Source organism: Sipha flava, unplaced genomic scaffold (assembly GCF_003268045.1).
Source record: "Sipha flava isolate LNK unplaced genomic scaffold, YSA_version1 89_pilon_pilon, whole genome shotgun sequence".
Lineage (NCBI taxonomy): Eukaryota > Metazoa > Arthropoda > Insecta > Hemiptera > Aphididae > Sipha > Sipha flava.
Genome location: NW_020273631.1, coordinates 1,262,370 through 1,276,726, shown reverse-complemented (window position 1 = coordinate 1,276,726; position 14,357 = coordinate 1,262,370). Strand labels below are relative to the sequence as shown.

The 14,357-nt window shown below is 29.5% G+C and overlaps 1 protein-coding gene across 1 annotated transcript in view; it reads left to right on the top strand.

The window, feature by feature from the left end:
* Positions 1 to 4,018, top strand: part of LOC112693649 (cadherin-related tumor suppressor) — a 32,454-nt gene extending 28,436 nt beyond the window's left edge. The window contains exon 14 of the mRNA XM_025568818.1: positions 2,371 to 4,018. Coding sequence (XP_025424603.1) covers positions 2,371 to 3,510 — 1,140 coding nt within the window. The 3' untranslated portion in view covers positions 3,511 to 4,018. The remainder of the gene's footprint in view (positions 1 to 2,370) is intronic.
* The last annotated feature ends 10,339 nt before the right edge of the window (positions 4,019 to 14,357 follow it).

Here is a 14,357-nt window from a genome sequence, read left to right as displayed (position 1 = left end):
TTCGGAAACAATACGAGTATATTACAAATATTATGTATTTCCTTGCTATACACAAATATTGTTATAAAATAATTTTAAAAATAATACTTTAATTACATTTTTTTTCTAATCATAATTATATTAAAAATACTATTATAACGATAATAACACAATTTTATTACGATTATTAAAATTTGTATGACTATAACACGTCTGCTAACGAGAAAAAGGTTATAATATGAAGATGTCGTTGTTGCGAGTGAGCCATAAAGAAAACAGTTCTAGATTTATATTTGTAATTGAAATTTATGACTAACAACACGTTCAAATGTTTAACTGATAATCAATTTGAATGCCTCTACGCACGCCATTGTTTTCGTACACGATTTCTTAACAATTTATTAGATGGTATTGTAGCAAGTCTATAAAGTGTATACTCGTAATATTACGGTCGCATTCGTTTTAGATCATCTCGAATAGTACGATGTTGTATATATATTTTTTTTTACAATAAGTCGAGTTTTAAAATTTCTCAATATTTATTTCTGTAAACAGTGAAATATAACCATTCAAATCAAAAATTGAATATTTACAGGGCCGTTGTAGAAAAAAAAAAATTATTAATGAATAAAATATTGTTGCTAACTATTACACATAAAAAAATTAATGATAATTAAAATTATCTATCGTCGTACGTTAATTATAATTAATTAATTAATTAATTAATTAATATTATTTATCCTCCTAAATTTGGTGTAGCCCATTGGACTTAACTTTGTAGCTCATGCATTTTTCTGGGTCCGAATCTCTTATGAACAAATTGCACTGCTTTAGAATTATTTAAATGATCGCAAGTCAATATAATTTATATCAACTGCAGAACAACTGCCACCGTTGTTTCTATCGCAAATACAATCGCATATCATTAAAGAGTTTCAATTCAATGAAATTATACTTATTTGCAATAGAAAAATAGCTTAGAATCCTAGTCTGTATGAAATCTGTACAATTGCCACGTTTATTCATCGCGGTCTATAAAATATAATGTACATTGCTTCGTTTTTCGCTCCACGTGGTATTGTTCAACGATTTCTGCTCGCACGATTGACGAGAACTTATAGTATATCCGGTTTGAAACAATAATAAATAATATTAATCTACGTCACCGATTTTTTCGTCTGATTACAAAAAAAATCTTGTAAATCCAAAGTATTCCAGTTGAAATCGATATAAGACATTCGCCATGTGATCTTCGTACAAACTCGCTCAACTAACACGAATTATACATGCTATATGTACACACGTATACGCATGTGTAAGTATAAAACGTAATTTAATAACAAAAATAATGTATTCGTATAATAAACGTTGTAGAAAAAAAAAAAAATTCTTACTCGGGAATCACGTTACACTCGGAACATTATATGCGTTTAGTCGCACTCATTATCATATTATATCTAGTTGGATGTGAAACGGAGTGAGTACGAGATAATTAATTGGAATCCATTATGGCATGCGGTGTTTTTTAGTGCGTGTAAAGACTTATTATGTATATTTATACGGAGCGCGCGTAACTACCACTTATAATAACGTCACGCGGCGCAAATGTGTTCGGGTCATTATATTTTACTAATGGACGTGGACATTGAAAATCGGCGAAGGTATAAAAAAAAAATAAATATAATATAAACAAGACCAATATATTATTATGTACTCCGTTACGATGTATTATAAAACTTGATAGTGACGGCCGGGTCGTGTATATACTTAAAAGTGAATATAATTATTGTTTGACGTGGTCATTACTACGTATAGGCATTTGCAGTTAACTGCAGTTTTGTAAGTCTTTTTGTAGTTTGCAGGACAAGGGTTTAAAATGTTTTTTTTTTTCGTAATACTTTCACTGTACATAGTTTTAGACAGTGACGTTTGACGGGGATTTTAAAATTTTTCTAAAAAAAAAGTGATTTTATAATATAAAAAATACATATAAGGCACAAATTAATAATTACATTGTTCTATTGTTATTATAAATACAAACTTAGAGTTATTTATAGAGAGTATTTATAATCATTTGATGTAAACTGTCTCTTCTTTATGATTTTCGATATTTATTATTTTTTTTCCTGGAGGGTCGAAGACCCGGTAAATCCCCTCCCCCCCTCGAAACTACACCTTTGGTTGTAGACAAAAAAAATAACTGTAATCATAACACTATATAATTATCTTCGTTGACCGCCTCTAACCGGATGGGTGAATAATAATTACAATAACAATAATATTTTTATTTTATTTTATTGATTTAACTATACAATATTTGAGATAACAATTAATAAATAAAATAATTATTTGTTATAATTGGCATGTACATTAATACCGTGTGTTGTGCAGGACATAAGTGGTAAACCGTTGCAAACGGCCTTGTTGGCCACCTCCTCGTCGGGCGTGGTGAGCAAAGACTGTCCGATGCACAGCAACAGCGAGCGCAGCCTGAACAGTCCCGTGATGAGCGGTCACAGCCTGTCGGGCAGCGGTTTATCCGGCGGCGGCGGCGGCGGCGGTGGCGGCGGCGGTAGCGGTGGTGGCGTGATCGGTGGCAGTGGCGGCGGTGGTAGCAGTGGTGGCCGGTCGCAATCGCAGCTGCAGCACGGCCGACCGCCCAGCTTGGTGAGCACGGTGGACGCGGTGTCCGGCAACGGCGGAACCGCCGGTGGTGCGGGCCGGCCGATGGTGCAGGACGATCACGCGCACCATCGTCGGCAGCAGCAGCACCGCCGAGCCGACGGCGTGGGCGGCGACGACGACGACGACGACGACGTGGACGACGACGACGATACCGGCAGCACGACGTCGTCGGACGAGAGCGGCAACGATTCGTTTACGTGCTCGGAAATCGAATACGACAACAACAGCGTGTCGGGCGAGAAGCTCAGCGACGTGATATTCAACAAGATCGGCAGCAGCGGCGGCAAGAGCGCGTCCGGATCGTCGGGCAGGGAATCGCAGCAACGTCGACGGTTGCCGCTCCCGTCGAACGTGGCGGCCACCGTCGGTGGCTCGTCTTCGTCCGACGCCGTCACAGCGGCAACGCAGCAGCACCACCAACAGCAGCACCACCATCACCAACAGCAGCAGCAGCAGCAGGACCAGGACCAACAGATGGCCGCCGGCTACGACACGTTCGACTCGTCGTTCAGGGGTTCTCTGAGCACGTTGGTGGCGTCCGACGACGACGGGCCCATGTACCGGAACGTGCGCACGCCCAACAACGCGTCCGAGTCGTCCAGCATACCGGTGGGCCTGGGCTGGGATTACCTGCTCAACTGGGCCCCGTCCAACAACGGCATGCGGCCCATCATGCAGCCGCCACCGTCACCGTACGCGGACCACGACCGCCGGCACCGGCACCATCATCACGGCGGAGGCGGCGTTCAGTCGGCCGTCATCGATCCAATGGCCGCGACGAGAACGGGCGACGGGTCGTCAACCTCGTCCCGGCAGTCGCCCAAGTCCCCGGAAGAATACGTCTGACGTCAACGGCCGCGGCGGTCGAACACGCGCGCGCAAACGGTGCTAGTCCAATAATTATTAATTACATTCACCCTCCCCTCCGTGTAGCGTCACCATTATTATTGTCATTATGATTATTACTACTATTATTATTATTATATTATTATTAATTTTATGTATTTTATAAATCTGTCTCTTTGGAATCACTTTTTTTACTATACGAACAATATATGATTCGTCGCCATGCTCTCCACCGCCCGCGCGCGTTGCTTAAACTTGTAATTATAAATAATATTATGTAAAACCGCGTGGGCGCGTGAAATGTACAAAGTTAATACTTTCATATATATATATATACATATACATATACATAAACATATAAATACTTATTGTAAACGCACGCGCGGTCGTAATAACACGACGGCGTGTGTCACGAAATGTACATAGTGTCTGTGCCATATAGTTTTGTAAGTATATAATATTATGTGTACCAATGAATAAAAGTTGACTGATTTTTCTTATTTTTCCATTGCCGTTGTTTTTGTTTGGCCGTACGGGCGTTAGGTACCTCGAAGCGTGCGCACCCCGACCGGGGGTCGGTCCGTAAAGTTGTGATTGCAATCGAACCTGAAACGTACACCCCCTTCCAGCGGTATCTCGGGCACGTCCCCGATGTCGAGTGCACTTTTCCGGATCGTTTTGTTTCCCAAGTTTATAGCAGTGACGAATCCGAGCGCATCCAGGATCTATTCTAAATAATATCTAACGCTATTTGCGTTGTTGAGAATTGGTTTTGGGCTGTTTAAAATTACTTTTTCGTTGTAATGTGCGAACAAAGGAAAATTAAAAAAAAAATTACTTTTTGCGCTGTTGAAAACTGTTTATACTCGATCATAAAATTCATTAAATCAACAATTCTGGCCGAATAAAACCATTTGGTAAAATCGTTGAATTATAAGATTGAAAATTTTTATAAATTTCAAACCAAAATTTGACTGCATAGATTCAAAAAATATATGCGAAAGAATATTATTCCGACCTCTAGTAATAACTATAAAAAAAAAAAGATTAATGATAAACATAATTATTATAGCTTCATGTTGAAATTTAGATATGTATTTAATATTATTAAATTCCAAAACTCTACTTTATTGTTTATTAAATAAGAAGTAATATACATATAGGCAATTTTATGACAGTAGTAAATTTAAAATTGATGTCGTTTGTATTATTATAATGCATTTACAACATAACATTATTAAGTATACCGATTATAAATTGTTTCCAATCGATTTTTTTTTAAAAAAAATATTTTTAATATCAAAAAATAGTTCATAAAATATTCATAAAAATCAACGATATTGTTAAAAATTAGGATTTTTTTTCGATGACAGTTCGATGACAAGTTTAAATTATTTTTGTTTGATAAAATTCAGAAAACATTTAGCCACTTAAAACCATGCGGTAAATAGATTGGCTGTTAAGTATTAGAATTGTGACCTATAACATTTTCGTTGCCATGATGTTTTCTAAATAAACAAATTTAAAAATGTTACAGTTTAAAATTGAAATATGTAGGCAGTTTTTAGAAAATAATGATAAATTTGTCTATTAAATGAAAATGATATTTGTATAAATTGTTTAGGTAAAATAAAACTAAAAAAATGAAAATAAACAGTTATATGTATCATTTAATACATTTCCTTTGAGTTATAAATCATTTATTTATTTGTAAACATAAAAATATTTTATAGATAATTCAGTTTATTTATATTGAATATATTAAAAATTCACATGGAACTTCAGCTTTGGAATTTATTGGGACGGACTTAGTTTGTTGGTCGTCGTACAATTCTCAGTTTCCACCATTTCTTTTGCAGTAAGCACGGTAATGTCCTATATCGTTTATTTGTCCGTTTAACTCATGTGCGTGAGAACATATTCCTCTTAGATGGTACTGGACATTATTAATTTTTACGATTTGAGGCATATTTTCTTAACTTATTAAAACTTGTTGGGCCACTTCAGAATCGATATTTTGGTCGGTTGCATTCTCTGAAATTATATTGAATAATATTTTTATAAATAACTATATGATATGAAAATGATCCGGTGACGGTAAAATACCTTCCCAATTTAGTTATTCAATAAATAAATATATTGATGAAATTCTTGGTTCAATTGTTTTTATTCCTTTGCAATTTACTCCTTTTCGATTTGTATTTTGACACTTGGAAGTTTCAATCATTAATCTTATTTTAATATTTTTTTCCAATAAATTTAAATTTCCATTCATTACAAGTATTGCTATGTACGACGAAAACAAAGTATTAGTCTTCGTACACGTGGGAATTGAGCATTTTATATTATCCTTTATTGTTGGTAATTGTATTAACAATTCTTTAAGAACATTTCCCACCGTTGTTTCATATGAAGCCAATTTCGTACCATAATCTAAATACTCTAGGTTTGGTCGTAAATATTTCATCTGTTAACAAAAATATAAGTTCATTTAGTTGATGGACATCACAGATTATTATATCATAATATACAACGTATATCATAGAATCTACTATATGATTTTCGAAGTCACAATATAATTGATACAAAAGAATACTATAACAAAAATTATAACTTGTTTGATATCACAATGTCACATATTATAAACACATTTATTTACATTAATTGTATAAAATGTAAATTTTATAAAACCAAAATGCTCATACATTATGCTTCTTATTATAAAAATGAATAGAATCATAGTATAATAATCGTCTCATAATAATTTTTAAAAAACGTTTTAAGTTAAATTTTTTGTAAAAATCAACAAAAATTTGTTTAAATAATTTTTTGGAAAATTTAACAATCATATTATCAATTACTCGGATTGGATTCTTTTTATATAAAATAGGTACTTTATTTATTATTAGTACCATTCAGTGGCGTGACTAAGGGGGGGGGGGGCTAAGGGGGCTATATCCCCCCCATGGGCCGTGTTTATATGTATAATGTATCTTGGCTATTTAATAGAATCAATGGATACTCGTTTTAATCAAAGGCTTATTGATGTTATGCCACTTGAAGGACTTATTCCGGCCAATTTAAATATGTATGACGATAAAAATATTATAAAACCTGCTAAAATATATGTCCAAGATCTCTATGATGATACCTCATCTACAATTAGAGCTGACCTGTTCATATGGAGGCAACAATGGAGTCAAAATACTATTGGACTGAACACTGAAACCAAAATTATTATTATTATTATAAATTATATATTAATAAATATTTTTAAAACTATAGATACTAAAATGCTTGAATTACGTTTAGAAACTTGGTGGTAGATGGTGGGGGAGGGTTAAGGGTGAATTCTCATATCCTGTCTTACTTTACTTATCCAAAAAAGTGGTTAGCCCCCCCCCCATTTAAAAATCCTAGCTACGCCACTGGTACCATTGCTTTATAATGCATATATTATAGTTATACCAGTATTTTCGCTCGGGTCGAGTATGCTTTGGCAGAAATTCCATTTATGACTATTCCAGCAATGAACTTCAAGAAAACGTTTTCTTTACCACCAACCGCAGTGTGGTAGTTAACGCTATCGCAATATGCTACCATCAATATTGATAAAACAAAGTCAAATGCACACGTGTTACACAGTATAACTTGTTCAAAGTTCCTAACCATACAACTTTTCAATTTTTCAGAAGGAGAACGTAGAGAACCATTTTTTAAAATTGGTAAAATCTTATTTTTTTTCATATTTTGTAATTTTCTTTGATGAATGGTTTGGGTTAGACCGGATTCTCATCTTATCGGTTGACTTATTCCAACTTTTGGTCGAAACCGTTTTTTCTACTATAGCAGGGGTCTCCAAACTTTTTTATTGAAGGGCCACAAAAAATATCTAATGCTCTTAGCGGGCCAAAATTTTATTAACACATATAATTTTTAATTTTATGAAAATATAGGTATTCAAGTAAAATTTATATATATATAAGTATATATATGTATATAACATTTTAGCATTTTTCATTGTGGACCGCGTGGTAAAATAATTATGATTCATCGGTTCGTTTATACAGAATATGATCGTAAAGGCTGCGCCTATTCAAATATTCCAAAATCCAAAGTTCTACCAATAACGTATTATGTACGTGGTAATAATAAATTTAATGTCAAGGTTAATTAGTGATGATTAACTACCCTTGAAAAATAATTCATTCAATTTTATCAGTGGGTAATGTTCTATATGATTTTTGGTAAATTTTTCAGAAATGCATAGTGTGCAAATGATAGAACAATATAAACATGATAATAATATAAATAATAACTAAATGAAGTTTAAGATCCTTAAACTATAATTTATAAATTTTACAAAATATGATGTTTGTAAATAAACAAAAAGCATTGTAAAGAATATAAGATAAAAAATGATTTTAAGCTCAATCATACATTTTTATTGAGATGGTTTAACTTGTGTAAGACTACAGTAGTATATCAAGAATAATTTATAAATATAATATTTTTCTAAATTGAAACAGAAAATAACATCTCAATCGGATTATAAAGAAGTACGGACAGTTAAAAAATTGAACAAGTTCTTACAGAAATCTTTATCAATATGATTTTAATACTATCATTATGTTTAGTTTAAACACACTTCTCTGTACATGCTATACACTGTTTTCAGCTTCATGTCTTACAGAGTTTTTAAAATAACGTATACAAACCTAGCTACAGTATGTAAATTTTATTTTTTTTTTCGAAAAAAATTAACTAAAATATATATATTTTTTTAAATATTTTAGATAACTGCAATAGTTATGGCTTATTTAATTATCCAAATACAGTTTAAACATGATTAATTTAATCTTCTATTATTGTAACAACTATATAAAATATAACACTCATGTAAAATCACATATTGATGCACGTATTGTTTGGTAGAAACCAGCCATGTGCAAAAATAATTGATATTGAGCTATATCATAATATTCGATTTTTTAATGTTGTAAATAACACTTAAAGAAAACTATCGCGATAAGGAAAAAATGTATTGGAAAAACTTTCTATGTATATGTATTTATATAATATAATATAATACTATATATTTATTTTCTGCTTGTAAAACTTCCCTCAAATAACGTCAATATGTTTAATCGAATGTGATAAACGTAGTTGGATTATCAAAAAAATCCATGATTGTACACGAAAATCCTAAATCAACTAAGTAACTTTAAGACCATATTTATGCCACTAGAAATTAAATTATACTTTTGAGTGTATGTTAACTAACTTTATAAATTTATTTCTTACATAAAATAGATCTTGAAAAATGTTTTATAATGTATAATTATTTCTTTATTATATTTTGTGTCTAAGGATTTGTAGGTCTAATATTATATAGTATTTTGTAAGTAAATTAGTAAATTGATAAATTACTTAGGTTAATTGATAATTGAATAATTTAATTATAACTAATAATAAATCAATAGATACATTTTATTAGTGTAAAGAAAAAAATAAATACTGGCCACAAAATTCCGTTGTTACCGTTATTTAAAACTATAATTAGTTATAATAAAACAATATTTGTCACACTTGTCAAAAAATATTTGATTCCGAAGTAACGCTCCTTTCATTTATAACGTTTATAAATTAATTTAATTTATAAGCTATACTCAAACCAATTCTTAACTGAAAATATCAGGTAATATTATACTTACGAGTAGATTATTATAGTAGTTTTATGTTTTTTCACATACGGCTCATAAAAACACTTGTTATCAAATATATATTATAAATAATATTGGTAAATTGTCATAAACATCATTTTTTATCTGGAAAAAATTACCCAACACCATTATAATATAATAATTTTAGTTAATTTTTGATATAATTACACATACACCACCGATTTTTAAACCTAATGACAAATATATTTTTGAAACATTTTTTTGTTTTTCGATGACTTATTTAGTCAATTATTTGCGAAAACCTTATTTTAAATGTCAAACAATGTGTTATTATATAGCATTAATAAAAATTAAAACATTGAACTCTTTAATTTTAAACAATGATTGAAAAAAATACCTATAATTTATATATCACATGATATATTTGTCAAAAATTAAAAATCTATTTATAAACGTGGACCTTTTTTTTAATTATACGTAGTAAAATAGAAATACCGATTCTGGAAAACTCCACTTATACATACTCCACAACTCATCCTCCTCCTCCGAGTTGCTGTCGCCACTATCACATTTGACGCCACCGTCGCCGCCAAGCTGCCATTATCACCGTCCACCGTACTACGACCATGGGCGCAACTAGGGTAAAAAATCTGGGGAGGCTATAGCTCTCTTACCAAAACTTAAAATAACCTGTAGATTACCCCTACTCTTATATACCATGTTAATATATTTTAGATTCTGAGCAAAGTTGGATTTATTGCAATGTGTATTTTTTTGTTTGTGACACTATTGTGAGTTAAGTATGCTGTATGCGGTATGCCATGTATAACATGGAATTTTTATGTGGGGGCTAAGTCCCTCACCTAGATGCGCTTATGACTACAACCCGCACCACTAACGTCCACCGCCGATATTTATCAGTTTTTCTAATAGATGATATCACTTGTGATAATATTTAATGTGATTATAAGTGATTTTGCCACAGATATTTTTTATTTGACAATGATCTCGTATTTGAAAAAAATAATGAATAAGCTACTAGTGGAAGATAAGTTGTAGAGTATGCGGAGATGGAGTGTTTTAGAATGGACATTTCTATTATACTATATATACTTTTATTGAAAAAATATTTTAAATTCATATCAAAATAATAAGTAAATAAAATATTAAAATGATGATAATTAGGTTTTGGAGAGTCATAAAAAACTTTCAAGTGATAAATGAAAAAAAGAGATAGTTTTAAAAGACTTTTGATATCAAAAAATGCATTTATTATACTAAGACTATAGCAAAAAAAAAAATAAAAATATTAAAAATACCATGTTAAAAGTTACATTGTTAAAACAAAATTTAAAAATAAAATTAATTTTAATTAAATGTCCTTAAAGATAATGGAAGAAATTACTTATGGTAAAACTTTCGTCTGCATAAACAACACGATTTCTATCACTGAAAAATTGAATACGTTACCTTCTACGGTCCAATCAAGAGGATTGCCTGCAATGGCCCCGATCCATCGTATACCCAAAGACAGAAAACGATTTACTTATTTATCGTATTATCCAAAAGAAAATAAACCTACAAATAACTTTCCTTTAGTTGTTGAAAAACATGCATGCAGATTTTCTTCAAACTTTCAAAGATTACCACGTAAGATATAAATATATATATATATATTCAAATTTAATTGCTGGTATTCAATTATAATGAAATAATTACAATTTCATTACTTAATATAATATATTGGTATAATATAATATAATGGTTATAACATTTTTTACAACTCAAATCAAGTTATAATATTAGTCAAACAAAGTTATTGAAATTGGAAATCATTATATACACCTTTTGTCCCAAATAAATATAATTATTTTCACATTTATTAATATTTTAAAGATAGAAATAATAGTTTTTGAAAATTGTAATTGTAATAAATGATTACAATATTATTGTCTTAGCATAAATTAATTTTAATCACAACACGATGTATTAATTATCAAAACAAATATGAAAAACGAGATTTTTATTAGATCATTTTTATTTTATAGCTGTCGCTGAAACTCCACAGAGGCCGAGGGAAATGTCATTTTTTATAAAGCCGCCTCGTTTAAACGTATGTTATAACTTATGATTAAAAAAAAATAGAAATAAATTTCTAATATCTTAAATATTAATTTGTTGTTTTTTCAGTTTTATCAAGATAATTATGATGAAATTCTACAGAGTAGTCAAAAGGCGTGTCCCAAGGGAACAAGGTTCCATGGTTAGAGCAAAAAAAGAAGAAATGTTGGGTAAGTCCAATCAAACGTTTATAATTAATACGTGTTATTAATGTATTTTTAAATTATATGTATTTCAGAATCAGTGCACTGTTATACGTATGTTTATCATACTTGGCCAAAGCCCAAAGGATATTGTTAGAAATTTAACTTAAAGAAATGTATAATGCCTTCCAAAAGGCTTCGTTCAAATCTGACCAACCAATCAAAATGATTATATTATGTTGTATTTATGTTTTTTTAAGTGTTTTTGTATTTTTGATTCTTTTTGTTATTAATTTGTTTATTTTTTTACGAATAAAATGTGTAAAGTCAAATTTTGTAATTTATTGTTATTGCATTATAAACGAGTTAATTACACTCCATTAAAACATTGAGTTTTTTTATTTACAATACATTTTATTTCCATTGAGTTTCTGTGTCATTTTGTCTACATCATATAATTATTAGGGAACCCCGGTGATCGAAACTCCTTCCCCTATCAGTGTTGAGCACAAATAACTTAAAAGTTATCTAGATAAAGATAAAATATAGTAAAAATGTATTAAAGATATTTATAAAAGATAATACAATAAATGTCTAGATAAAAAAAATATGAATGTTTAAATATTGTTATAAACTATACTTCATTAAAATGTTTATTATTTTCTTTATAGTATACATTTTTATATTATACTGTATACCTATTTGTGATAAATTAAAATTTGAATTGTTATTTGACTGCGTACCAAAATGTCATGTTAAAAATAGAAAAATTTAAATTTTCTAAATGTTTAGTTTTTATAAGGTATGCTTACATCATTATACATTATGTTTAAAAAAAAATTTAAATAAATAGTTTTATGGTGTTTTTCATTTTTTAGAGTGTCACAAGTTTATAACTAATAAAATTTATTTATTTGATACCATTTGTAAGTTTCCCAGATGAAATGTATTGCGAGCGAAGCGAGCAATTTCAGTATACAACCTGTATTGAGTGGGTGGTTGGTTAGATGGCATAAATATATTTGGCTCCTTAAATTAAAAATGTTTACCACGTCACTGCAATAGATTATCAATACTTTATATTATTAAAGATATAGTGTAACTATATATACAGTGTATATTGTAACTCTAGAAGAGATATTGGATATATTTGCGAAAAAACCTAAAAGAAAATATCAATGAGATTTTGCCCCGCAGTCATCATAAAATAATAAAGGTTTTTTGTTGAAGTGATTAGTGTTTTTTATTTAAATTTCTATATAATAATAATCATACCTAGAGAAAAAGCCCTCGTATGGATCCTGCAGACTATTAAAACCGGGAAAAAATTTAGAATTATCATCTACGAATTGTTGATTTGCTTGGTAAAATTAGTTGTCATTTTTTTCTGAGAAATACGTCTTAGGAAATTTATAGTATAAATTAATAGCAAACATTTTTTGGAATAATTTCTACGGAGATTTTGAATTATGTTCACAAAAAATTTGCAGTTGCAAAATCACCAACAACATTAATTTTCGTATTTATTACCCCCTCCTTAAAAAAAAATCAGTTAATTATTAATTACTATGTAATTATTTTATTATACTAATCTACATTTTGGGTTATATTTTTTTTATTATTATAAGTAATTACTTTCATGGAAGTGTTATAATGTAGGAAGTTTTATCTACTTAATACTTACCATTCTATTCAAAAATACAATTATTAATTTACATTTTACAATTCCAATTTTTTAAAATTTCCTCTGAAGTACAGCGTACGCCATTTTTTGTACATAATAATTAAATCCATTAATGAATATGAATAATATAGGTACATATATTGTAATATTGAGCTTTATCAACAATAATAATATAAACAAATAATAGTTTTATCTATTTTGGCATATAGGTAAGTATAAAAATAAAAAAGAAGCATACAATGATAGAGTAACAACATTGAAAAACATAATTAAAGTTTAACGAAGAGTATTAAATTTAGCAACTAGGTCAATCTAATACATAAAGTACTTAATACAAATTAATAGGTACATTGTAATTATGCAATAAACTTAGTTTAAGAAGGAATTTTGTAAATAATATCTATGAATATTACAGCCATTCAGAAGTTACAATACAACAAATATTAATCACTTAAAAGTAAAAAACATATTTAAAAACTTTGTAAGTTATCTAATGCTTAATTGAAATTACTATTGCATTTCTTTCTAGATTATACATATTTTAGTAGTTATTATAATACATAAGTATATTTTTGTATCAATATTAATTTTATTAACATAAATTTATATATTATAATAATTACACATAAAAAATATTAAATTCCTAATTCAGAATTTGAATTTAAAATGATCTAGTGTTTCCATTAAACTAGGAAATTTTACTCTGCATTGTATTGGTTGTTGAGTTATTAAATTATTAAAATAGTTCTTAATTTTCTAATTTTAATACATAAACATCAGAATAACATATCAAGTAATAATAATTAGTAATAATGTTATTACAAAATCACGGTCGGTGATAGACTAGCAAAGAATAGACATTTTAATAGTGTAGAAATATTATAACAAAAGTTTGACTAATTCAATGGAATGAAATGAGAACCTAACATTAAAATACATTGTATAATTATAAATTATAGAAAAGTTTAGAGAAGAATAGATTATCTTGAAATACTAATATTTTCTAAAATATTTAATGTTAAATCATGAATAATATTTTTATATAATACAATAAACATTTTAAATATTTAATAAATTGGAATTTTAAAATATCTAGATACAATATAAATAATATAAATATCATATTGTGTCAATTTATATAGTAAAATATTTTTAGAAGCTTTAAATTATTTGTATACAAATGTTTGTTCAATGAATAAATAAGATAAATTTGAT